This window comes from Eleutherodactylus coqui, chromosome 5, assembly GCF_035609145.1.
Source record: "Eleutherodactylus coqui strain aEleCoq1 chromosome 5, aEleCoq1.hap1, whole genome shotgun sequence".
NCBI classification, from domain to species: Eukaryota; Metazoa; Chordata; class Amphibia; order Anura; family Eleutherodactylidae; genus Eleutherodactylus; species Eleutherodactylus coqui.
In genome coordinates, this window is record NC_089841.1 from 31,321,443 (window position 1) to 31,347,931 (window position 26,489).

The 26,489-nt window shown below is 45.7% G+C and overlaps 2 protein-coding genes across 2 annotated transcripts in view; both read right to left on the reverse strand.

Moving 5' to 3' along the window:
- Positions 1-15: 15 nt before the first annotated feature.
- On the reverse strand, positions 16-7,149 carry LOC136629212 (gastrula zinc finger protein XlCGF67.1-like). Its single transcript, XM_066605391.1, has 2 exons — positions 7,064-7,149; positions 16-1,049 (listed from the first exon to the last, which is right to left on the reverse strand). Exon 2 carries the CDS (start codon positions 1,018-1,020, stop codon positions 535-537), a length of 486 nt encoding a protein of 161 aa, XP_066461488.1. The 5' UTR covers positions 1,021-1,049; positions 7,064-7,149; the 3' UTR covers positions 16-534.
- A 501-nt stretch (positions 7,150-7,650) lies between these two features.
- LOC136629105 (oocyte zinc finger protein XlCOF7.1-like) overlaps positions 7,651-26,489 on the reverse strand; it is a 354,252-nt gene continuing 335,413 nt past the window's right edge. The window contains exons 12-19 of the mRNA XM_066605240.1: positions 23,577-23,679; positions 23,275-23,366; positions 23,116-23,191; positions 22,923-23,020; positions 22,763-22,838; positions 22,571-22,668; positions 13,033-13,135; positions 7,651-8,825 (exon numbers count right to left, since the gene is read on the reverse strand). Of these exons, the coding sequence (XP_066461337.1) occupies positions 7,729-8,825; positions 13,033-13,135; positions 22,571-22,668; positions 22,763-22,838; positions 22,923-23,020; positions 23,116-23,191; positions 23,275-23,366; positions 23,577-23,679 (1,743 nt within the window). The 3' untranslated portion in view covers positions 7,651-7,728. The remainder of the gene's footprint in view (positions 8,826-13,032; positions 13,136-22,570; positions 22,669-22,762; positions 22,839-22,922; positions 23,021-23,115; positions 23,192-23,274; positions 23,367-23,576; positions 23,680-26,489) is intronic.

Sequence of the window (26,489 nt, forward strand, 5' to 3'; positions counted from 1 at the left end):
AGGATGACGCCGGGAAAAACATCAATTTTAATAGTTCATTAAAATTTAAAATAAGGACTCACAGACACATCTGACAGCCGAAATGATATGAGATTTCTCACCTATTTTCATGGGAACAATGATGGGAACTAAGTGGACTGATAATCCCGTCCGCCTCAACAATTTATACATATTTTGTGATACAATCGGCATATATCGATGTTACTACTTGTTTCACCGTGAAGAATTGTACAGTTGTATTGGGTGTTGCTGCACGCAGTTGGAGATCAGGCGACCGACCAATCTAGTACCTTCCTGAGGCAAGAAGGTAGGTACTAGATTGGTAACTTTGAAAAAGGAATATGTGAATATATACCTGTAAATATTCTTTGTACACGGGGATATAAAAGGTGGGTTATCTGGATTCTATCTGTTTCTGCATAGATATTTATAGGTAATTACATATATTTCCTACTCATTACTTAGTGCTCTAAATTCCTCCAGTTTTCTTGTGTATGACATGTAACTTTACTTTTTAAATTCTTTTGTACGATTTTACAAAACAGGTTTAAAAAATGGCTTCTCTCCCGTGTGAACTTTTTGATGTTGCAGTAATTGTGATTTGCGGGTATAACATTTCCCACATTCTGAACAAGAAAACGGCTTCTCTCCTGTGTGAACAATTTGATGTTGCAGTAAATATTTTTTTTGAGCAAAACATTTCCCACATTCTGAACAAGGAAACGGCATCTCTCCTGTGTGAGCTTTTTGATGTCGCAGTAAATGCGATTTCTGATCAAAACATTTCCCACATTCTGCATATGAAAACTGTCCTGTGTGACTCCTCTGATGTTTAACAAGGCCTGATTTCTCAGTAAAACATTTTCCACATTCTGCACATGAAAAAGCTCGGGGCCGGATCGGGCCCTGCAGGGGCCCATGAGAGAAGGTCCTGCATGACAGGGTTGTTAGGGAATGGAACGGGTAGGATAGGGTTAACAAATAGTAAAGTAAGCTTGGGGAAGGGGGGGGGGAGGACATAGGAGAGTGGGCTGTTTATATTCAATTGGGTTTATGAGGGTTAAAATTCTAAGTGCAACACCAATCGGGCCCACCCCACTTTCCCCGTTGCCGGCCGTAAGAAGAGACACCACACACAGGAGTCTGGTCTAGCTCCTCACACGGGAGAAAAAACTGCGCGCTTTATTACAGATTACATGAGATCTTATACCCTCTGCCCTCTCACCACTAGGGGGTGATGGGCTCATAACCATATATGGGCAGTCCGGATTTGCGGACTGAGACAGTGAAAATCATATAACAGTCATGTACATTTGAACATCTTGATATCTTGTTCCAGCGCTTCTGGGAAATCGGCCAAGTACATGCGGCCTTGTCTGGTTCCGTATCTTCTCTGAATTTCTTAGAACATCTCTCTCAGCCTTGGCATATCTGATTTAAGGCGACATTTAAGTTTTTTCTCATTTGGAATTGAATAAAACTTGCATATAGGTATAAAAGCATAAAAAACACATATGGCAATATATATATATACCCTCACAAACCCCCCTAAAAAACTTAATATGGAGATCAAGCATCAGACTTTGCACTCTTCCTCGGTCGTCTCTCCCTTGCGTCAGGGTTTCTCCACTGCCCGTAAGTCCCTACTCCTAAAAGGGAGGGATCCCTACCTAACCTCAGAAGGAGGCCATGGATTCCCTGGGCTTATTTCCGGGCCTCCATACCCTCTATCTGTACAAGTTAACACCCCGCAGGGTGTGCCCTCGCCGGAACCTAAGGTCTTCTGCACTTTCCCTAGGCAAATGGGAAGTCCACTGACAGTCCATCTTATGAGACCGAGGCAGACACAGTACTAGTCCATCTCTCCATTCTTCTGGTAACGTATCTGGTTGGCATTATCGGAACTGGCTCTTCATTTTTTTCAAACAAGGGAAATTTTGGTGTCACATTAAAGGGATAATACACAAACAGGAAATTACATACCCCACCTCTTTCTGCTAAAATCATATCCACGGCCACTCTATTTTGGAACGCCATGGATGCAGTGGGCCCTAACTGGTCAGCTAACCCTTGCAAAAGCATCTCTAGTGTAGTTTACAAACCTCTGCTGATTGTAATAGATATAATTCATCTAATCTACATTATTATTAACAGTGACAAAAGCAAATAAGGACTCAAAACTTGCTTTAACCTGATCTCTAGAATTAAATTCATCTGGCACCCCCCTTGGCACTCCTATTGTATCTATGTATAAATGTGGGTCAAAGTTACCACCTGGAGTGTCAATGTCTCTCTTAGCACGATGCAGTGTTGGATTCTCACCCTCAGTGTAGGATTCATATTGCACATTTGATTGTATTAATTTGTTCTGAAACAGGGGGCTAGTGTACAGTAGTCAAAGGTGTGTGTTAGAGGAATTGTACCAAATTATAGCATGTAAAGGATATACAGGATCATTAGTTTTTTCAGTGCGAAGTGTGGATCCAAGTGGGTTTTCCTTCGAGCTTTACTGCAGTTGGGATGGTGAACAACATCTGGTAGGGACATTCAAACAGGGTTTGTCTCTCAAACTTTTTCACATAGACCCTGTCACCTGGTTTAAGATTGTGACACTCATCTGTCGGACCTGGGATAAAAACAGAGACTGCAGAATGCATTACTAACAATTCCTTAGAGAGGCCTAGGACAACATTAACAAGAAAATCATTTCCCAAACTCTGCTACTGTGGCATGTATCCTCCTGGAAAAAAGAAAAACTAATAGAAAGCACTCAATTCAAAATTTACCCGTTTCCTCCATTGCCTTTTGTATCTACTTTCCCACTACTCCGCGGATGGTAGGGTGTGTGAAAAGCCTGGAATATACCCAAAACAGACATGATGTGCTGCATTATTTCACCTGTGAAGTGTGTACCTTTGTTTGACTCAATCACTTCCGATACCCCGTATCTGCGGATTACCTCATTCATGAGCTTCTGTGCGGTTACCTGCTTATTTACTTTGGTAACAGGGTAGGTCTCCAACCTGAAAAGAAATCAACAACAAGCACATTTTCATGCTTCCCAACAAGTGGGAGCTGAGTGTAGCCAATTTGCAATCCCTGAAATGGGTAGAGTGGTCTAGGCAAGTGTGATGTGGCAAATTTACTTCTGCCCTGTTGCTTTACGGCAAAGAGCATGCAAAATTGGACAAATGATGCAGCAGCTACAGAAAACCAAGGAGCCACCCGTCCTTGTTCAAGCGTCGTCATCATTACTGCTTTGAGAGGTGCGTCTTTTCGTGCGTCAGCTGGGCCATTATGGGGCACAGGGACTATGGTGGGCAAGTGCTGTTGACTGTTCACCATACGCCGTCCCTTTTTAGTCCATTTGTAGTTTTAGTCAAAGTTCAAAGCTATAATCAAAGTCCAAGTTTTTTTTATCAAAGTCCAAGTTGTTATCAAAGTCCAAGTTCATATCAAAGTAGTCAAAGTCCAAAATTATTGTTAAATTCTTCTTTTCTTCTTTCTTTCACGGCTTGAGGGCCGCTGCCTTTGCTGTGTGGCCTGTGATGGCGTTGCCTCTTGCTTCTTTGGTGTAGGAATTGGTGTGAGCTTTCCACTTTGTCAGGTAGAAATAGGGCCTCCATGAGACTCTGCACCATTGCATCATTCTTAATTGGCTGTCCTGCTGTGGTAAAAAACTGTCTGGCCTTCCATGTTGGGCCGTAATCATGAGCTATGCCAAATGCATACCGGGAGTCAGTGTAAATGTTTGCCGTCTTACCTGTGGCCACTCCACACGCCTTCGTGAGTGCTTTTAATTCCGCTTCTTGTACTGCGACATGCGGAGACATTCTGCTTTTTAGGACATCTTGTTGTGTAACCACCGTATATCCAGTGTGGAGTCGTCAATCACCCTGGTACCATCTATAAAAAACAACTCAAAATATGCATTATTAACAAGGGCTTTCAGTAACTTTTTAAAACTTAAATTTTCTTGTTGCATCAATGCTAGACAATCAGGCTGGTATTCTATTTCAAAAAGATTAGAACCTTGTTGCAAAAAATTTAAAAATTTAAAAAAGACTTGCAAAAAATTTAAAAATGGCTGAATTTAAAAATGGCTGACTTGCAATACCTAGATCACTTATGCCTTCTCCTCCCCCCCTTTAAACCAGGGTACTCAATTGGAACAATAGTAGCCGGGTTTAAGTTATTACAACATTGTAAAAAGATTTGATGGAAGCAGATAAGGCCTGTAAAATGTTAACACCAATAGCAGAAACATGAGTTACATCGGGGAAGAATAACCTACAAAACATCTATTAATATTTGAAATGTGATATCCCTTTAAGTGAATTCATTATTAGTCTGTTCCTGCCTGCAATTTCTTATCAAAATCTGAGACAGGAGAAAAAAAAAAAAAAAAAAAAAAACAAAACAGGAAAAAAAAACTAGCTGCTCAAAATTCTCCCCCCCTCCCTTGTGCAGGAGGGATGAAACATTATTACGTACTATTACATCATCTAGCTCCACCCCTTCGATATTGGCACATTGCGTCCGTCTTCTCAACTTAATTTCAGCTTAACCGTCCACACGTCCACATCTCAACCAAGCAAAGTCCCATGCATGGGGTAGGACTTTTACCCCCAGTCAATTTCCACATCACACATTCCACCACAGCTTGAACACGGGTCACTAACTCTCATCCATCCATGCGCTCAAGTCTGCTCCGTCACCCCCCATTGAAGGTGTACCAGTCCATACAGATGCACGGACAAAAAAAGTTTGACAAACATACATACATCAGTTGAAAAACATTGAGGTGAGTGCTTTTAATTTTATAAAGTACATAATTCTATTGAGATGAGATTGTGAATGAACGCTATTTATGACAAATTATGTGAAAAAGTTTGCTGAGTGACTAAAATATTCTATATTTCTTATCTACTGAAGCTATTATATGCTGTATTAAACGCTGAAGTATTTTAGTTTCTGTAACCCTGAATTTGGAGTGAATTCTGAAAGCCCCCACCCTTTTTTAAAACAAATCTCTTATCTCTCCGCGAATATGAGACACAAACTGAAATAAGTTTTAGAACATATCTATTGAAAAAACATTTGAACTCCTAATTAACACATATGCTGGGACCTTGCAACATTCATTTTCAACCCCTGTATAAGTAAGAATATAACTTAGAAATTACTATATTTCCCTGCCTACTAAGACAGTATAACTAATTAAATTCATTTCAATTCATTGCAAGCAAGCAAAGATATTAACCAAGGATGTTATTACATTTTCTCTCTCGCTGTTATCTTCCTGACCTTGGAGACTGAACACAAGCTCACAGCTATGTCAACAGACTCTTCTCCCCTAAGAGCAAGCTGTTAACTATTTGCACATACAGTATATATATATACACACACATATACCCACCTAGTATGGATTATACATATTATCTATTATCTATCTTGTATTATACACTTTTTTTCTTTCTTTGCCAAAAAAATCATATGCATTGTAACTTACTTATCGACTTGCTTGTTACTTCATCACTTTTCTCCCCTACCTAACTGCCAATATAACCTTCAATAGACACTCTCCTGACGCCCTCTTGATCACTTACTGTACTTTTCAACATTTCACTTACGGATACTTTCTTAAACAAATAATGTGTACATACGTAACTTACTCTGACTGTCTCTCTCTCTGCTCCTAGCAAACCTTGGTCTTCCAAGGCACCTCTGGGTCCTAAAGACCTCCTCCCAGACACCATTTTGTAATCTGCCATGCGGGTGGTGTCACACATTTTCATTAGAGTTTTCTTACATTCTACAGATTCATCCACACGGCGGCAGCCCTTAAGGGGCTCTGTCTTCTTTAATAAGATCTTACGCATATTAGAACATCAACAACATTAAAAAAAAATAACACGCTCCATAGAATGCATCCCTCTTAATTCTCAAATTGTCAGCCCCTTATATACCGGCAGAACAACCGAGGGTCCCTTCTCCTTATGGAACCAGCCCCATAAAAATGCATCTCTCTGAAATCAAATCGCTAGCCCCATATATAAGGCAAACCGACCGAGAGTCCCTTCTTTCTATGAGACATCTCACAAAATGCATCCCTCTCTGCTAAACCATTAACAACTAACTAAACTAACCTGAGGGTCCCTTCTCTTGTGAGATCAAATGAAAAGTAAGAGAAAAAAAATTCTGCAGATACAACAAACAATCTCCACTATCGCTAAAACGCTACGGACTTCAAAGTACAAATAAACTACAGACTAGTTTCTGGGTGAGCCATTGGTGCGCATATCACGGTCAGTGGTCCATGACGGCAAACCCGGAGCCCACACGAGTTACCGTGTAGAACTCTTAACCCAACCCGTCCGGTCACAAACCACAGATAGTCAGTCCTGCTGCAAGACTCTCAGCGTAAAACACAACATAAATATATGTTTGTCTTACCTGGAGTTCTTGTGAGTTGATCAGGCTCGGTTTGCAGTAGGACGGTTTCTCAGTAGCGTGGATCCGGGTGAATTGCGCTGTAAGCTCCGATTTTACCGCCCCACGTTGGGCGCCATTTATGAGGGTTAAAATTCTAAGTGCAACACCAATCGGGCCCACCCCACTTTCCCCGTTGCCGGCCGTAAGAAGAGACACCACACACAGGAGTCTGGTCTAGCTCCTCACACGGGAGAAAAAACTGCGCGCTTTATTACAGATTACATGAGATCTTATACCCTCTGCCCTCTCACCACTAGGGGGTGATGGGCTCATAACCATATATGGGCAGTCCGGATTTGCGGACTGAGACAGTGAAAATCATATAACAGTCATGTACATTTGAACATCTTGATATCTTGTTCCAGCGCTTCTGGGAAATCGGCCAAGTACATGCGGCCTTGTCTGGTTCCGTATCTTCTCTGAATTTCTTAGAACATCTCTCTCAGCCTTGGCATATCTGATTTAAGGCGACATTTAAGTTTTTTCTCATTTGGAATTGAATAAAACTTGCATATAGGTATAAAAGCATAAAAAACACATATGGCAATATATATATATACCCTCACAGGTTGGTTAGGGGTTAAGTAAGGGGAGGGGTTAAAGAACTCATAAAAAGGGTAGTTTGGGCGGGAGCGCCATTTTCAAACTGGTATTAGCTGAGTCCCACCCTCCCTCCCTTGATATGATTTGTAGATAGAATTAATTACATTATCTAACATTTTCAGGTACAACGATGAAGTGGCGCAAAAGGATATGTATAACATGTCGTGGCAGCCATTGGCGGACGGGGGGAGGGGTCCTTGGAGGCTGAGTTGGTATGTTGAGTGAAAGGAAGTATTGGTGGGGACGGCCTCACCGGTATTATCACCCTGGTGTTATGGTGTTGGGGCTGGTGTGTGGGAGAAGGCCAGGGAAGGGATCCCGGGTGGCCTTAAGATATTTTGTTTTTCTAGCATCCCGGTGGGGGGGGGCTAGTGGTGTCTCCGAGGCGGGTGACGGCTGGAGGCAAGGTATGGTTTTATTTATTTAACACCAGACCCCTTTGGTATTTTTGGTTTGCCTCCAGGGCCTCCCCTCGTATTAAAAGGTTAAGAAGTAATTGTATGTGTTTTTGTTTAATAAACTTGGCTGCTGTGGCCAAAAATTTCCAAAGAATTTGGTCTCAGTGGTTTATTGTAGTTAAGTAAGGAAGAGAGTGGGTAACAATGGGGGAGTGAGTCTAACATACCCGCGTCATGGTTTCTCTTCTGTGTGTGTTTGCTGATGTGTAACAAGCTCTGACTTAAAGATAAAACACTTTTCACATTTCGAACATGAAAACAGATTTTCCCGAGTGTGAAATTTTTGATGTCTAATAAGTTGTGATTTCAGAGTAAAACATTTCCCACATTCTGAACAAAAAAATGGCTGCTCTTCTGTGTGAATTCTCTGATGCTGAACCAGGTGTCCTTTCTGTGAAAAACATTTCCCACATTCTGAACAAGAAAATGGCTTCTCCCCTGTGTGATATCTCTGATGTTTAACAAGGACTGATTCGCTAGTAAAATATTTCCCACATTCTGAACATAAAAATGGCTTCTCTCCTGTGTGAATTTGCTGATGACTAACAAGATGTGCTTTCTGTATAAAACACTTCCCACATTCTAAACATACAAACGGCTTCTCCCCTGTGTGATATCTCTGATGTTTAACAAGATTTGATTTGCTAGTAAAACATTTCCCACATTCTGAACAAGAAAATGGCTTCTCCCCTGTGTGATATCTCTGATGTTTAACAAGGACTGATTTGCTAGTAAAATATTTCCCACATTCTGAACATAAAAATGGCTTCTCTCCTGTGTGAATTCGCTGATGACTAACAAGATGTGCTTTCTGTATAAAACACTTCCCACATTCTAAACATATAAACGGCTTCTCTCCTGTGTGAACTTTCTGATGGTTAACAAGCTTTGATTTGCTAGTAAAATATTTCCCACATTCTGAACATACAAACGGCTTCTCCCCAGTGTGAACTTTCTGATGGTTAACAAGATTTGATTTGCTAGTAAAATATTTCCCACATTCTGAACATAAAAATGGCTTCTCTCCTGTGTGAATTCGCTGATGACTAACAAGATGTGCTTTCTGTATAAAACACTTCCCACATTCTAAACATACAAACGGCTTCTCCCCTGTGTGAATTCTCTGATGGCTAACAAGGAGTAATTTCCCTTTAAAACACTTCCCACATTCTGAACATGAATGAAGCTTCTTCTCTTGAGTGATTCCACAATCCTTTGTTCTACAATCTGCAGATGCTAGATGTCCCACTGAGTTCCTGGTACCAGCATCTGCCAAAAATAAAGTGGATTATTCTTTATAACTTTGAATCTTAATAACTATACTGATATTTTATAACATTTCTATACAAATAACAAGTCATGAAGCAAAATGTAATCATTACCTAAGGGTACTTTTACACAGGCTGACAGTCACTAGAGTAATCATTCAAATGAGCCATTACAGACGACTGTCTGCCCATGTAAACACGGGTCCTGACAGAGCAGGTGAGTGAGAATCGCTCACTTGTTGATGTCGCTTAGCTTGAACCTCACTTAAAAAACAAGCAATCGTCAGTAAGGAAAACATTACAATAAACTACATATGTGATTTGGAACGTACAAGTAACTAATTCTGGTTTCCATCAAGAACAGGGGAGGTCCTGTGGGATCTGAAAATGGTCATGAAAAGTAATTTGCAGCAGAGACCTCCATAAGCCCCATTTTTCTGTCCCCGGTGGATCTCCAAGCCCAAACTACAAGAATACTATATTCCATACAGATGGAATTCAGCCATTTCTACACCAAAATTAGCTTCTATTTTTTCATAAAGAACTCATATAAAATCTCCCATGAAGCCGGATGTCAGTAACACACGTGTAATGCAAATATAGAACTGCTCATCTATAAAACAGCTTAGTACATACAATAATTCTATATGTTGTCACATCAGACCAGGGCTAGTCCAGGGGTATGGAGGCTTGTGCCACCCTGGCTGAGTCCTCTGCAAAGCTTTATGGCCACCTAGTTTGCCTCACTCTTAAAGATACAGCAGCTCCTGCCACTACTAGTGCTGGCAGTCTTACTCACGGTACGGTCATGTCCCGCTCTGTGACAGTGACCTCACTCCTCCTTCACTGGCTACAATATTCACTGTAGACTTAGTGACCACGCTGGAGAAAAAAAGCAAGGTAATGCTGTGAGCCTGCGGGACAGCATACACAATGGAGGTTGATGGGGGCCATTGAGGATGATGGAGGCTGTTTGGGGGACAGCAGAGGATGATGGATCTGCTCAAAGATGGACATGAATGATATGAAATAATATCTTTTGGTTTTTAAAGTGTGCTCTGGGTCCCACAGTACTCTAGTTACGTCACTGATTGGGGGCACATGGGTAGGTTACATTACCAACTGGGGCCACAGCAGGGGGCACTATTACATAAAGTGAGACCACAATGGGGGGGGCACTATTACTTAGTGGGACCACAGTGGGCATATTATTGGGGAAAACGGGGGCACTGAAAAGTTCACTAGTTGTTGCAGTAGGTTACATTGTAACATAGTATGTTAGGCTGAATGAAGACAATGTCCATCTAGTTCAGCTTATTTCAACCTCCTTGTTGATCTAGAGGAAGACAAAAAAAAAACAAGAGGCAGAAGCTAATTAGCCCTTTCGGGGAAAAAATTCCTTCCCGACTCCCTAATGGCAGTCAGACTAATCCCTGGATCAACCTCTAACAGTTCCTACCTGTCTGTAAGACCTGGATCAACAACCCGTTGGTCACCTAATGTTTATATCCTGTAATATCCTTCCGCTCTCCGTTGATGGGGAGAGTTATTTATGCCAGTGGGGAAGTTTGGAGGACATTCTGAGTTTTGTTCTGGGGCCCCATGGGTACTTTGTACACCCCTGCTTCTACTCGTAGCCTGCTCACGTCATAGTTCCCTGTCATGTTGACAGTTCCGGACAGTAGATCTGCAGTTGGGCTGAGACACATCTGTGAAATGTGCCCTTAATGCACTCATCTAAAACAGGTCACATAAGGAGAAAATACAGTTTCTGTATACAGCACAGAGATTGGCTCTGGTCCTCTATTTAAGTACTGAGCTTGGGTCTGGTATTGCATCTATGTAAGGAGTTAGCTTATGATGCTGCATTTTTTACATGAACCTGGCTCTCGTACTGCAGCTGAGCACATCATTAAGCTTGATTCTGGTACTGTAATTATGTTATGACCTTAATACTGATGCTGTATTTATGCGGTAAGAAAGACTCTGCTGCTCTATTTATGGATGAAGGTTGGTTCTGGGGCTGTATCTCCTGGTAAATAGATAAAACAAATATGAAAGTACACGTTGTGGCCGGCCACACACAACCAGATCATAGTCACCGACTGCGGCCAGTGGCCATGCAATTATGCCAGTATTTTGTGTGGCCAACTGGCCGTTTCCATCCTTAGGGTGCGCTTCCACATGGCAGATTTTGGTGCAGGTCCATATCGAAATCTGCATCATAATCCACACTATATGGTGTGGATTTTGACACAGATCTGCATCGGATTTTACCTTTTGAATTAAAGGAGTGAAGTTTGATGCAGATCCCCATCAAAATACTCACCAGTGGTGCAGACTGAAACACGGAATTTGACGCAAATTTGTTGCTAATTTTCCTCGGCAGAAAACCCACTATGTGTGAACGCACCCTTATGTTGGGACGCTACTCACGGGCCTGTGATATATTCCTGCCCCCAGGATAAAATCTGCCAACCAGCCCCTGACCATTACACAGAGCTGCCATGAGATATATTAGGCTCCCATATAATGAGTCCCAGAGGACGAGTGGGGGATGATGTCTGTGTCTTTAGTAGGAGGTGCCGAGCAGAATGGCCAGGGGGAAGCAGAGTAACCTGTCATTGACCACTGGGGGGCTCCTTAAAGGGATCCAACCCCCCGAGATACAGCAGAGTGCTGGCGATCACTGACTTGGCTCAGGACATATTGATATCTTTACTGACAGGCAGGCAGCAGCCAGCGGTCAGCGGGGGCCTCTGTAACCATTTATCCTGCCCTGATGGCAGTCCGCACATTAGAATATTCCTGATTCTGAACAAACTCTTTGGAGCCGTTAGAAAACACATCTGTAAGCCGTTACTTTATCTCCAACCCCCTTATAATCGGCTCAGACGTTATATTAGGATGAAACTACTCGGAATCTGTTTCCCAATTGTGCCCATTTATGGCAACTGGAAGAGTATTACGGTGAGATCACACACTGCGGAATTGTATAATCTACAGTACAGTGTAAGGGAGTGGGATTCTAAGAAACCGCATTCACTCACAGCTGAGAGATAAGATGTGACACCAGAAATATGATTTATCTGGTCGGCCATATTCAGATGGCTGAGTGCGAGTTGTGCCTGAGAACTCCCATTGGACATCACATGGACACATAAAGACTGTGTGCTGCCCCATGCTGGCAGGCAGTAGACATTGCATGTCTGATTCTGGTCCGGGAATCAAACCAGAATAGGACATGCTGTGAACCACATAAAAACATGTTAATGTTAATACCCCAATTGGCTATAAAGAGTCTAAGTGCGGTCTACGTAATACATGGACAGACGTCAGATGGGAAACAGTGTCTGTCTGAATGGGATCTTCATGATGATCAGCACCTCGGTGTCTTCCTCCGAAGTCTCTGGTGAGCGACATCCCTGACATTGATAGCACTAGACTTACATCCTCTAAAGAATCCTCTGTTCTTTGGGTCTATGTCTGCACATTCTGGATTCTGTTATCGGGGTCTTTGTCTCCATCTTCGGTATTGTGTTAGCACACAGCAGCTTGACATCAGTCTAATAGGAATTAATGGTTCCTCAAAACCCTTTTACATGTCCTGATCATCAGGCACGAACATTTGTACATCTGATCGTCAGGTTATGAAAAAGTAACAGCCCTGAGTGGACATACTGGTGACACTCGCTTATCAGCTGATCGATGATTTTCAGCATTACATCTCTCCATATTACCGAGGAGATGACCAGCCGGCCTATGTACATCAGCGGTCAGACTAAAGATCAGTCGTTCTCATAGCAGCGATTCTTGGTCCGTGTAAAACAAAAAGTAAACCAGCAGTGACTGACCTGCCTACCGATCAGTGCTGGTTACATCAGATCAAGAGTTAGTCAGTGTAAAAGGACCCTTAGTACCGGAGCTGGAAGACCATTTCTCCCTCATCAGTACAGACATCATATAATGAATAGTAGTTCCCGCTCACATAGGGGTGTTTCATATCCGTGCCGTAAATGTCCATCATGTGATATCACCTATAACGGTATCCCTTGTCATCCATATTTAGTTTGCACTTTGGCTGAATGGGGGAATATACAGCGGAAACTGACAGATCACAGAGCTTATAAATCTACATAACTATCAGCAGCCGCTGACCGAGGAGAATCTGTGACTCTTCTCTGCTGTATTTAGTGGTTACTACTCACCTGGGCGGTTACCTGTGGGAATCTCCTCTTTACACCGCTGATCGCCCCTCACATTTGTCTCTGTAGTATTAATATCGGTCAGATCTTCATCCGGATACAAAAGCTGTGAGACAAATATTGTAAAAGTCAGCAGATGGTTGGAGAAGTCGTGTGGAAGGTTTTACATGACCAGAAAAGATCATTAATCAGCTTGACGACCAAAAATGACCTGACAGGAGTAGTTATCAGTCATGTCAACATAGGTGCGCTTTTTAGGCTACAATTGCTCCTTAAAGGGATTCTGTCACCGGTCATGAAGTTTGGCTTGGAATTGAGCTCGGAGTCACGGAGGGGGCCATGCTGGCTTCTCCCTCCCACATCCTGCAGACTGACAGCTCTCTCCCCTTCTGTGTATAGGAAGAGAGCCGTCACTCTGTATGCTGCAGGCGGGGTAAAGCCAGCACGGCCCCCTCCGTGACTCAGAGCTCAACTCCAAGCCAAACTGCATGAAGCTGGGGACAGAATCCCTTTAAATGTTTGTATTGTGTAGCTGTGGTTGATTCCACATGACCATAATGTGCTTCACACTGCTGCATTATATAAAGGTCGTCCCTTTACAACCAAGTAACCGCAGGATAACAAACGCTTGTTTTCAGGATTAAATGTGTTTGTCTCCAGGATTATCTGACAAGGGGATTTCTGATTTATGGTTTTCCTTAACTGTATTATGATTAGAGATGAGCGAACGTACTCGTCCGAGCTTGATACTCGTTCGAGTATTAGCGTGTTCGAGATGCTCGTTACTCGTGACGAGTACCACGCGATGTTCGAGTTACTTTCACTTTCATCTCTGAGACGTTAGTGCACTTTTCTGGCCAATAGAAAGACAGGGAAGGCATTACAACTTCCCCCTGCGACGTTCAAGCCCTATACCACCCCCCTGCAGTGAGTGGCTGGCGAGATCAGGTGTCACCCGAGTATAAAAATCGGCCCCTCCCGCGGCTCGCCACAGATTTGTTCTGACATAGAGGAGGGAAAGTGCTGTTGGTACCGGAGCTGCTATAGGGAGAGTGTTAGGAGTATTTTTGGCTTCAAGAACCCCAACGGTCCTTCTTAGGGCCACATCTAACCGTGTGCAGTACTCTGGAGGCTGCTTTTTGCAGTGTTGCACATTTTTTTTTTTTTTGTATATCGGCCGTGCAGAGCATTGCGCCCTGCAGTAATTATACATACTCCAGGGCCAGTAGTGGTGGTGAGGCAGGGATAGAAGACATATATTGTGAGGCAGGGACAGAAGACATATATTGTGAGGCAGGGACAGAAGACATATATTTATTGAATATAGGCAGTGGGCCTTTCCAAAAACATTTGGGGAAAAAAATCTATTTGGGCTGCCTGTGACTGTCCTCAGTGTTCTGGGTCTGTGCTGGGTGTAGTTGTCCTGCTAATTCATACGCAGCCAGCTACGTGTTACAGCAGGCTTGCGCAAAATTATTTCCTGGCTCTGTGTTGGCTGTTACATCACATTCCAGTCCACAGTGCAACAGTCTGCAGTTATTTTACATACTCCAGGGCCAGTAGTGGTGACGCAGGGACAGAAGACATATACAGTGTATATAGGCAGTGGGCCTTTCCAAAAACATTTGGGTAAAAAAATGTATTTGGGCTGCCTGTGACTGTCCTCAGTGTTCTGGGTCTGTGCTGGGTGTAGTTGTCCTCCTAATTCACACACAGCCAGCTAAGTGTTACAGCAGGCGTGCGCAAAATTATTTCCTGGCGTTCCGTAAGCGAAGTCAGCCTCCAACCACAGGCCAATAAGCGGCACATTTAATTACAGCGTTATGTTGCTGCACTACTGGTAATACACCATGCTGAGGGGTAGGGGTAGGCCTAGAGGACGTGGACGCGGAGGCCCAAGTCAGGGTGTGGGCACAGGCCGAGCTCCTGATCCAGGTTTATCGCAGCCGACTGCTGCGCGATTAGGAGAGAGGCACGTTTCTGGCGTCCCCACATTCATCTCACAATTAATGGGTCCACGCGGTAGACCTTTATTAGAAAATGAGCAGTGTGAGCAGGTCCTGTCGTGGATGGCAGAAAGTGCATCCAGCAATCTATCGTCCACCCAGAGTTCTGCGCCGTCCACTGCTGCAACTCTGAATCCTCTGGCTGCTGCTCCTCCTTCCTCCCAGCCTCCTAACTGTTCCCGGGCCCCTGCCCAGAATGGGCAGCAAGGGTTCAGAATCCTCTCCCACTGGAGGAGTTTGTCGTGACCGATGCCCAACCTTTGGAAAGTTCCCGGGGTCCGGGGGATGAGGCTGGGGACTTCCGGCAACTGTCTCAAGACGTTTCAGTGGGTGAGGAGGACGATGACGATGAGACACAGTTGTCTATCAGTGAGGTAGTAGTAAGGGCAGTAAGTCCGAGGGAGGAGCGCACAGAGGATTCGGAGGAAGAGCAGCAGGACGATGAGGTGACTAACCCCACCTGGTTTGCTACGCCTACTGAGGACAGGTCTTCAGAGGGGGAGGCAAGTGCAGCAGCAGGGCAGATTGCAAGCGGCAGTGCGGTGGCCAGGGGTAGAGGCAGGGCCAGACCGAATAATCCACCAACTGTTTCCCAAAGCGCCCCCTCGCGCCATGCCACCCTGCAGAGGCCGAGGTGCTCAAAGGTCTGGCAGTTTTTCACTGAGAGTGCAGACGACCGACGAACAGTGGTGTGCAACCTTTGTCGCGCCAAGATCAGCCGGGGAGCCACCACCACCAGCCTCACCACCACCAGCATGCGCAGACATATGATGGCCAAGCACCCCACAAGGTGGGACGAAGGTCGTTCACCGCCTCCGGTTTGCACCGCTGCCTCTCCCCCTGTGCCCCAACCTGCCACTGAGATCCAACCCCCCTCTCAGGGCACAGGCACTACCGTCTCCTGGCCTGCACCCACACTCTCACCTTCGCTGTCCTCGGCCCCATCCACCAATGTCTGTCAGCGCACCGTCCAGCCGTCGCTAGCGCAAGTGTTGGAGCGCAAGCGCAAGTACGCCGCCACGCACCCGCACGCTCAAGCGTTAAACGTGCACATAGCCAAATTTATCAGCCTGGAGATGCTGCCGTATAGGGTTGTGGAAACGGAGTCTTTCAAAAGTATGATGGCGGCGGCGGCCCCGCGCTACTCGGTTCCCAGTCGCCACTACTTTTCCCGATGTGCTGTCCCAGCCCTGCACGACCACGTCTCCCGCAACATTGTACGCGCCCTCACCAACGCGGTTACTGGCAAGGTCCACTTAACAACGGACACGTGGACAAGCACAGGCGGGCAGGGCCACTATATCTCCCTGACGGCACATTGGGTGAATTTAGTGGAGGCTGGGACAGAGTCAGAGCCTGGGACCGCTCACCTCCTACCCACCCCCAGAATTGCGGGCCCCAGCTCGGTGCTGCTATCTGCGGCGGTGTATGCTTCTTCCACTAAGCCACCCTCCTCCTCCTCGTCCTCCTCCTACGCAACCTCTGTCTCGCAATCAAGATGTGTCAGCAGCAGCACGTCGCCAGCAGTCGGTGTCGCGCGGCACGGCAGCACAGCGGTGGGCAAGCGTCAGCAGGCCATACTGAAACTACTCAGCTTAGGAGATAAGAGGCACACGGCCCACGAACTGCTGAAGGGTCTGACAGAGCAGACCAACCGCTGGCTTGCGCCGCTGAGCCTCCAACCGGGCATGGTCGTGTGTGACAACGGCCGTAACCTGGTGGCGGCTCTGCAGCTCGGCAGCCTCACGCACGTGCCATGCCTGGCCCACGTCTTTAATTTGGTGGTTCAGCGCTTTCTGAAAAGCTACCCACGCTTGTCAGACCTGCTCGGAAAGGTGCGCCGGCTCTGCGCACATTTCCGCAAGTCGCACACGGACGCTGCCACCCTGCAACATCGCTTTCATCTGCCAGTGCACCGACTGCTGTGCGACGTTCCCACACGGTGGAACTCTACGCTCCACATGTTGGCCAGGCTCTATGAGCAGCGTAGAGCTATAGTGGAATACCAACTCCAACATGGGCGGCGCAGTGGGAGTCAGCCTCCTCAATTATTTACAGAAGAGTGGACCTGGTTGGCAGACATCTGCCAGGTCCTTGGAAACTTTGAGGAGTCTACCCAGATGGTGAGCGGCGATGCTGCAATCATTAGCGTCACCATTCCTCTGCTATGCCTCTTGAGAAGTTCCCTGCAAAGCATAAAGGCTGACGCTTTGCGCTCGGAAACAGAGCCGGGGGAAGACAGTATGTCGCTGGATAGTCAGAGCACCCTCCTGTCTATATCTCAGCGCATTGAGGAGGAGGAGGAGGAGCATGAGGAGGATGAGGAGGAGGGGGAAGAGACAGCTTGGCCCACTGCTGAGGGTACCCATGCTGCTTGCCTGTCATCCTTTCAGCGTGTATGGCCTGAGGAGGAGGGTGAGGATCCTGAAAGTGATCTTCCTAGTGAGGACAGCCATGTGTTGCGTACAGGTACCCTGGCACACATGGCTGACTTCATGTTAGGATGCCTTTCTCGTGACCCTCGCGTTACACGCATTCTGGCCACTACGGATTACTGGGTGTACACACTGCTCGACCCACGGTATAAGGAGAACCTTTCCACTCTCATACCCAAAGAGGAAAGGGGTTCGAGAGTGATGCTATACCACAGGACCCTGGCGGACAAACTGATGGTAAAATTCCCATCCGACAGCGCTAGTGGCCGAAGGCGCAGTTCCGAGGGCCAGGTAGCAGGGGAGGCGCAGAGATCAGGCAGCATGTACAGCACAGGCAGGGGAACACTCTCTAAGGCCTTTGACAGCTTTCTGGCTCCCCAGCAAGACTGTGTCACCGCTCCCCAGTCAAGGCTGAGTCGGCGGGAGCACTGTAAAAGGATGGTGAGGGAGTACGTAGCCGATCGCACGACCGTCCTCCGTGACGCCTCTGCCCCCTACAACTACTGGGTGTCGAAGCTGGACACGTGGCCTGAACTCGCGCTGTATGCCCTGGAGGTGCTTGCTTGTCCTGCGGCTAGCGTCTTGTCAGAGAGGGTGTTTAGTGCGGCTGGGGGAATCATCACGGATAAGCGTACCCGCCTGTCAACCGACAGTGCCGACAGGCTTACACTCATCAATATGAACAAAGCTTGGATTTCCCCAGACTTCTCTTCTCCACCAGCGGACAGCAGCGATACCTAAACAATACGTAGGCTGCACCCGCGGATGGAAGCATTGTTCTCTATCACCATCAAAAACGTGGACCTTTTAGCTTCATCAATCTGTGTATAATATTCATCCTCCTCCTCCTGCTCCTCCTCCTGAAACCTCACGTAATCACGCCGAACGGGCAATTTTTCTTAGGCCCACAAGGCTCAGTCATATAATTTTTGTAAACAATTTTTATACGTTTCAATGCTCATTAAAGCGTTGAAACTTTCACCTGAACCAATTTTTATTTTAACTTGGCTGCCTCCAGGCCTAGTTACAAATTAAGCCACATTAACCAAAGCGATTAATGGGTTTCACCTGCCCTCTTGGCTGGGCATGGGCAATTTTTCTGACGTACATTAGTACTGTTGGTACACCAATTTTTTTGGGCCCTCGCCTACAGTGTAATCCAATTAATTTTTTGCCCACCTGCATTAAAGCTGATGTTACATCAGCTGTGTTGGGCACTGCAATGGGATATATTTATGTACCGCCGGTGGGTTCCAGGGAGCCACCCATGCTGTGGGTCCACAGGGAGTTGTAACTGCATGTGTCTACTTCTAAAGAACCCCAGTCTGACTGGGGCATGCAGTGTGGGCCGAAGCCTACCTGCATTTAATCGGACGTTACCTCAGCTGTGATGGGCACTGCAATGGGATACATTTATGTACAGCCGGTGGGTTCCAGGGAGCCACCCATGCTGTGGGTGCACACGGAATTCCCATTGCGGAGTTGTACCTGCCTGTGACTATTTATAAAAATACGCGGTCTGACTGGGGCATGCAGACACCTTGACAGAATGAATAGTGTGTGGCACATAGGTTCCCCATTGCTATGCCCACGTGTGCAGCTCCTGATGGAGGTGGCACAGGATTGGATTTCTCATTGCTTCTGTACAGCATTGTGGGCTATCGCCCCGCCCCTTTTAAAGAGGGTCGCTGCCTAGCCGTGCCAACCCTCTGCAGTGTGTGCCTGCGGTTCCTCCTCATGGCAGACGCACTTATAAATAGACATGAGTGTGGCGTGGCATGAGGGCAGCTGAAGGCTGCGCAGGGACAGTTTGGTGTGCGCTGTGGACACTGGGTCGTGCGGGGGGGGGGGGGGGGGGGGGGGGGCAGCATGTAACCCAGGAGAAGTGGCAGCGGACTGTCATGCAGGCAGTGATTGTGCTTTGTTGGAGGTAGTGTGGTGCTTAGCTAAGGTATGCATTGCTAATGAGGGCTTTTCAGAAGTAAAAGTTGTTGGGAGGGGGGGGCACTCTTGCCACTATTGTGGCTTAATAGTGGGACCTGGGAACTTGAGATGCAGCCCAACATGTAGCTCCTCGCCTGCCCTATCCGTTGCTGTGTCGTTCCCATCACTTTCTTGAATTGCCCATATTTTCAAAAATGAAAACCTTAGCGAGCATCGGCGATATACAAAAATGCTCGGGTCGCCCATTGACTTCAATGGGGTTCGTTACTCGAAACGAACCCTCGAGCATCGCGATAATTTCGTCCCGAGTAACGAGCACCCGAGCATTTTGGTGCTCGCTCATCTCTAATTATGATCCCAGATTTACCTCCAGATGTCTGGTTATCGGACAAGTACGGTAATAGAGTTATGTTTTTATACGGACACTGTTCCTAATATTAATTAAGACTCTCAGGTGTAACGGTTATGATTATCTGAATGGACAAGGAAAATACATGTTACCATTACAGACCAAACCGGAAACCACTGGGTGAGGCTTCTTCCACACGAGCGCGTAAATGGCGACGTTGTTTTTACGTTTTCATGCCCGCTCCGTATAAGCATCTGAAAGGGCATTTTTCCGCGATCCGGCCAGCGATTTCTCATCCATTCACACGACCGTGAGCGTCGTTTTCAGTGAAAAAATATGCTGCACCCCGAAAATCCCTCGCTCTGCCGAAATCCTCGGGATGCCTTCCAGTGCCTGTATAGAGGCACCTGGAAGCTTTTTGCAGTGTTGGACGCTGCAAAAATGCCCCCCTCCCTTCACTTTCCCTGCTCCCGTAGGAGTCTATAGGGCCAGCCAGCGTATATGGGCCAAAAGACAGTTCCAGAACTATCTTTTGGCTGAGTGTATATACACCGCCCGTGTATATGTTCTATATTTCACGCTGCCGGCATATTTACATGCCGTGTATTTGCCTGTGTGATTGAGTGCATTGAAAATCAATGCCTCTCATGAGCGCGTATATATTACCGGGTGTAAAAACGCGCCATTTATGCGCTCGTGTAAAAGAAGCCCAACACTGAGATGGGGAAGGACTTGGGGACTTTAGTTGACTGAAACTTAACTGGAGCAACTAGTGTCAGGCAGCTGCTGCCAAGGCAAATAGAATCATTGGGGTCATCAAAGAGATCTAGGGGCGCATGACAAGAGCATTGTTCTTCCTCTTTACAAGTCACTGGTCAGACCACACATGGAATATTGTGGACAGTTTTGGGCATCGGTACTCAAGAAGGACATATCAGAGCTTGAGCGATTTAAAAGGTAAGCGAATAAAGTAATAATTAGAATCAGTAGGACTCCAAAACTACGAGAAGTTGTCAAAATTGGGGTTATTTAGTAAAAAAAAAAAGTGACCTAATAACTATAACTGTATAGATATATCAAGGGACAATACAGAGATCTCTCCCTTTATCTAGTTATACCCAGGACGATAGCAAGGGGGCGCTCTAAAAACTATATATAGATATATCAAGGAACAATAGAGAGATCTGTCTTATCTATTTATACGCAGGACTGACACTGTAACAAGAGGGCGCTCTCTGCATCTAGAGGGAATAAGGTTTCTACACAACATAGAAGGGGCTTCTCTACTGTAAGAGCAGTGAGACTATGGAACTCTCTGCCGGAGGACGTGGGGGGTGAAGAACTCAATAAAAGAGTACAAGAGGAGCCTGGAGTGTAATAATATTACATGATATATCACTGATTACTTCAGAAGGGTTGGTGGTCCCAGGATTATTCTGATTGTCGGTGAGGAATTGTTTGCCCTAAAATGAGGAAAGTTGGCTTATAACTCATTGGGGGACTGGGAGGGGGGGTTGCTTTCCTCTGGATGAATATTGGGGTTAGTAGGCTGACCTGGATGGACGGGTATCTTTTTTCAGCCTAACATACTATTTTACTCTGTAATTTTCTGTCAACTAGTTGTAATTTGCAGCCAGATGTATTTGGTGGTGTTAGACTCTCTATTTTCGTGTAAGCGCTCATTACAGTCCTTGTGCTTTTGGGTCTGTAGAGATGGACGTGTTGGAGTTCAGCTTTTAGTATGTATCTTACTGTATAAACGGGAACCCCAGTGCTGCTGCCACCAGATCTTGCTGCAGGTCTTTTGCAGCCACAAGGGCTTTTGACCAACTGCCTCCTCCAGTATCTAGTGGCGACTCTTTCTGCCATGTCTAGATAGTGTAGCCAGTGTTCCTGTAACTTTGAGCTTGCATCCAGCTATATCTCTAGGAACATTCGGTCGGTGCCTCTGATCTTTTGCACTCCTTTTTTTTTTTTTTTTTTTTGCTTTTACAAGGCAATGTTTGTGTTTTACCTTTTTAGACCAGTCTCTTCACTTATCTGTATTTCTAACATGTAATCAAACATCACAGTCAGCAAAGCTCTTGCCAGTCCAGGTATCTGATGTGTTTTCTCTCAAGCACACCTGATGCAACTAATAAGCAACAACTGATTTCCTAATGTGTGCTGTTGTGAGGGATTCTATTCAGGGGGTGAAAAATTCGGAGATGGCAGCTAGGCTGGCCTCACACAGGCCTTTTTACCGCGATTAGTACAGCTTTTACAGCACAAAGTAAAAGCGGGGCACAGCACGGTGATTGAAACTGCAGCGCTTTGCCCAACGCTTGTGTGGCATCTTGTGGAGAAGTCAGAGGACCACTTGGTATTTTCGTTGTGTTGAGCCATTTACATTACTCTTGTTTAATTGCAAAAAAAAAACAAACCAAAAAAGTTTGTAAAGTTGGCTAATAAACCTAATCTGCTATGGGGATAGAATAATTTTGATTGCAACTCTATGAATATAGCAGCTGACTAAATGTCTCCTTCTGACAATGACAATATTCTGTTAGCTTTAGCACTTGCTTATTGGAATCGTGCAGTTAGTCTATGATTTACACTGCAGAACTTTACATTTGGTCCACCATAAATCTCAATAACCAATTGGTTTTCTAAACAGGTGGAAGTTCAGTAATATGATTCATGAAACCAGACACCATCTATAACCCCTACCTACAAAAGCCATCAATATGAAAACCAGCATAGACAAGTTTATAGATTGCAATGCAGCTTTCTATAAGAGGATATGAAGAAATCTCAGCTTCATCTACCTGCTGGTTCTCTGGGACACTTGGCTTTTCTTCTGGACTGTTCTGGGAATATAGACTGCTGGGACATTCCTCTGGTGGGTTTCTTTCCATGAGTCCATCTGTAGAGAACACACAGTGACAGAATAGATTATCTGCATGTGATGAGCAGATGATGGGCTCTAGGTGACCTTCAGTGACGTCTCCCCTCCTTACACTGCTGATCAGCCCTTATATCCATCTCTTCTGCTTCATCTTTAACCTCAACCTTAATATCAATCAGATTTTCACACTAAACAAGAGAAAAAAAATGTAAAATAATCCTTGGTTCCATCACTTTATAGTCAGATTCTGGTGAGACATCAGCGTCATCTACCTGCTGGTTCTCTGGGACACTTGGCTTTTCTTCTGGACGGTTCTGGGAATATAGACTGCTGGGACATTCCTCTGGTGGGTTTCTTTCCATGAGTCCATCTGTAGAGAACACACAGTGACAGAATAGATTATCTGCATGTGATGAGCAGATGATGGGCTCTAGGTGACCTTCAGTGAACCCCCTTCCTCCTTACATTGCTGATCAGCCCTTATATCCATCTCTTCTGCTTCATCTTTAACCTCAACCTTAATATCAATCAGATTTTCACACTAAACAAGAGAAAAAAAAGTTAAATAATCCTTGGTTCCATCACTTTATAGTCAGATTCTGGTGAGACATCAGCGTCATCTACCTGCTGGTTCTCTGGGACATTTTCCTCTCGGCAGTCCTGAGAATATGGATGGCTGGGACATCTCTCTGGTGGGTTTCCCCTACTGGATCTATCTATAGGAAATAACCAGAGACAGAATACATTATATATGTGATGATGGGTGAATCTAGTTAACGGTCATATCTGCTTTCCTCTATAATCAAGAGAGGTCTCCTCTTCTTTGTAGTGTCCTCGAACAAATCCCAGTGTCCCTCTAAATACTCGCACTCTTCCATGGAGAAATAGTCAGCTCCCCTCTGCTGTATTTAGTGGTTACTACTCACCTGGGCGGTTACCTGTAGGAATCTCCTCTTTACACCGCTGATCGCCCCTCACATTTGTCTCTGTAGTATTAATATCGGTCAGATCTTCATCCTGATACAAAAGCTGTGAGACAAATATTGTAAAAGTCAGCAGACGGTTGGAGAAGTCGTGTGGAAGGTTTTACATGACCAGAAAAGATCATTAATAGAGATGAGCGAACGTACTCGGATAAGCACTACTCGTCCGAGTAATGTGCTTTATCTGAGTATCTCGCCGCTCGTCCTGAAAGATTCGGGGCGCTCCGCTGCTGACAGGTGAGTCGCAGCGGGCAGCGGGGCAGAGCGGGCGGGAGAGAAGGAGAGAAAGATCTCCCCTCCGTTCCTCCCCGCTCTCCCCTGCAGCTCCCCGCTCCGCAGCGCGTCCTGAATCTTTCAGGATGAGCGGGGAGGTACTCGGATAAAGCACATTACTCGGACGAGTAGTGCTTCTCCGAGTACGTTCGCTCATCTCTAATCATTAATCATCATGACGACCAAAAATGACCTGACAGCAGTAGTTATCAGTCATGTCAAAGGGGATGCAGTTTTTAGGCTATAATTGCTCCTTAAAGAGTTTCTTTCACCAAATTCATGCAGTTTGGCTTGGAGCTGAGCTCAGAGTCACGGAGGGGGCCGTGCTGGCGTTTCCCTCCCACATCATACAGACTGACAGCTGTCTCCTGTTTTTCTGTATAGGAAGATAGCCATCACTCTGCATGCTGGGAGCGGCCGGCATGGCTCACCTCCACAATTGGAGCTTATCTGCAAGTCAAACTTCATGAACCTGGTCCAGGTATCAGTTCTCAGATTCTGAGTATCAGGATGCCAGGAGTTTGGGAGCGTGGCTCTGCAGCCTGAGATTGGCTGCAATGGTCACCCGACCTCCTGTGATGTCAGCTATCACAAAAAATGCCAGAACCACAGCGGGACTGCAGCATTGGATCACAGTCACGATGGAAGGGTAAGTACTGCTCAGTTTATTATTCTATCACATGCAGCCCTATTAACCCCTTGAGTGGCAGGTTTCCTACCACCCTGTCGTGCCCACCAGGGCAGGTTTTTTAAAATGGTCTAATCATTGAATTTCAACTAGTTTTGCAGTTGCGTCTCAAGAGCCATAACTTTTTCATTTTTCCATTGACATGGCCATATAAGGGCTTGTTTTTTGCGGGACAAGTTGTGATTTTTTAAACAGGGGGGAGGAAAAAAAGAAATGGGGAAAAAAGAAAAAAGGGGCCATGTCATTAAGGGGTTAAATAATGTATTAACTTCCTTCTCTGGGTCATTACGACGCACATGGATACCACATGTGTGATTGTATTTTTGATTTTTTACAAAGTAAAGGGAGACAAGTGTTTTTTTTATTTTTTTAATAATTTTTTACCTTTTTTTTTTTTTAATTTTTTTAAAATTTTTTAATTTTTTTTGTCCCTTTAGGGGACTTCCACAGGGACCCATCAGGACCCCTGATCACATTCCAGGGGTCCGATGGTGACAGCCCTTTACATGCTGCAGTGACAGCCCTTTACATGCTGCAGTCACATAGACTGCAGCATGTAAAGGGTTAACACAGCAGAGATCGGAGGTTTTCTCTGATCTCTGCTGTAAGATCTAGTACCTAGCTGTCCTCTGACAGCTAACAACCAGCTCTCCCTGCCACAGAGACCATCGGCTTGCTTCTGACAAGCCGATGGTCTCTATGGCAACTTGTAAACAAAGCAGGACATTGCCGACATGTCGGCAATATCTTCTGCTGGTTTTTCAAAGCCATTGCTTTGTTCTCTGTGGGACTGTGCAGGCAGAGCACACTGTCACAGCTTGTGGCATTGTGCTCTGCAGCTCCCATAGTGATACATAGCCCGGAAATCTTCCGGGCTATGTTGCTATGAGCAGTGGAGCTCGTCACGGAACTTTTCCGGGCGTGCCACTCAAGGGGTTAAAGGGATGCTGTCCTGTAACTGGATAGCCCCTTTAATTGTTCAACTAATGTAAACATTCCCTTCACTTTCTAATTCTTCCTAGTTAGCTGTAAGTGATGAGAAGATCTAGATAAGGAATTCTATATTTCCTCACATTTTAACCATAAAATTTAGAGCTTACTCAACCTCCCCATACTTATGTGAATTTATTTTATCACTACAACACCGCTCTCAAACATGTCCTAGATGAAGCGGCGCCTCCCCATGACCCGAATCACCCGATGTAGAACGTGGCAACCCTGGCTCACGTCTCAAACACGCTTCATCCTGCGGTGCTCTAGAAGTGCTGAACGGCTGTGGAGGAAGTCGCAAACGTCTGCAGACTTTCTCCACTACAAATTCATGCTCAGAACCTACAACCTCGCCCTCCACCACGCCAAACAAGTATACTTCACCTCTCGTCTCCTCTCTATCTCACAACCCTAAACGGCTCTTTGATAATTTTCACTCCTTTCTCAGCCCTAAACCGCAGCCCCCTGTGACGGATCTCAGTGCTGTAGAGCTGGCTGCTTACTTCAAAAAGAAAATTGATGACATCCGTCAGGAAATAACTTCCCAATCCCAGACTAGCCCTGACCCTAGTCTTGTCAGCACTGCATTTAGCTCCTGCTCACTGTCTGTACTCAGACCAACGACAGAGGAAGAAGTCTCCAAATTGCTCTCCTCTGCTCGCCGCCACCACCTAAGCTGGCGACCCTTTCCCCTCACACCTCCTCCGATCCCTTTCCCCAGTGGTCATCTCCCATCCCACCACTATATTCAATCACTCTCTGACCTCTGGCATCTTTCCCTCCTCTTTCAAACACACCATCATATCCCCACTGCTAAAGAAGCCGACTCTTGATGCGACTGATGCTGCCAACAACCGACCCATCTCCAACCTCCCCTTCATCTCCAAACTACTAGAATGCCTAGT

What these genes read in the sequence shown, in the direction of transcription:
- LOC136629212 (XM_066605391.1), bottom strand. Translation starts at nt 1,020, where the DNA reads ATGTCCTCCCCCCCCCCTTCCCCAAGCTTACTTTACTATTTGTTAACC.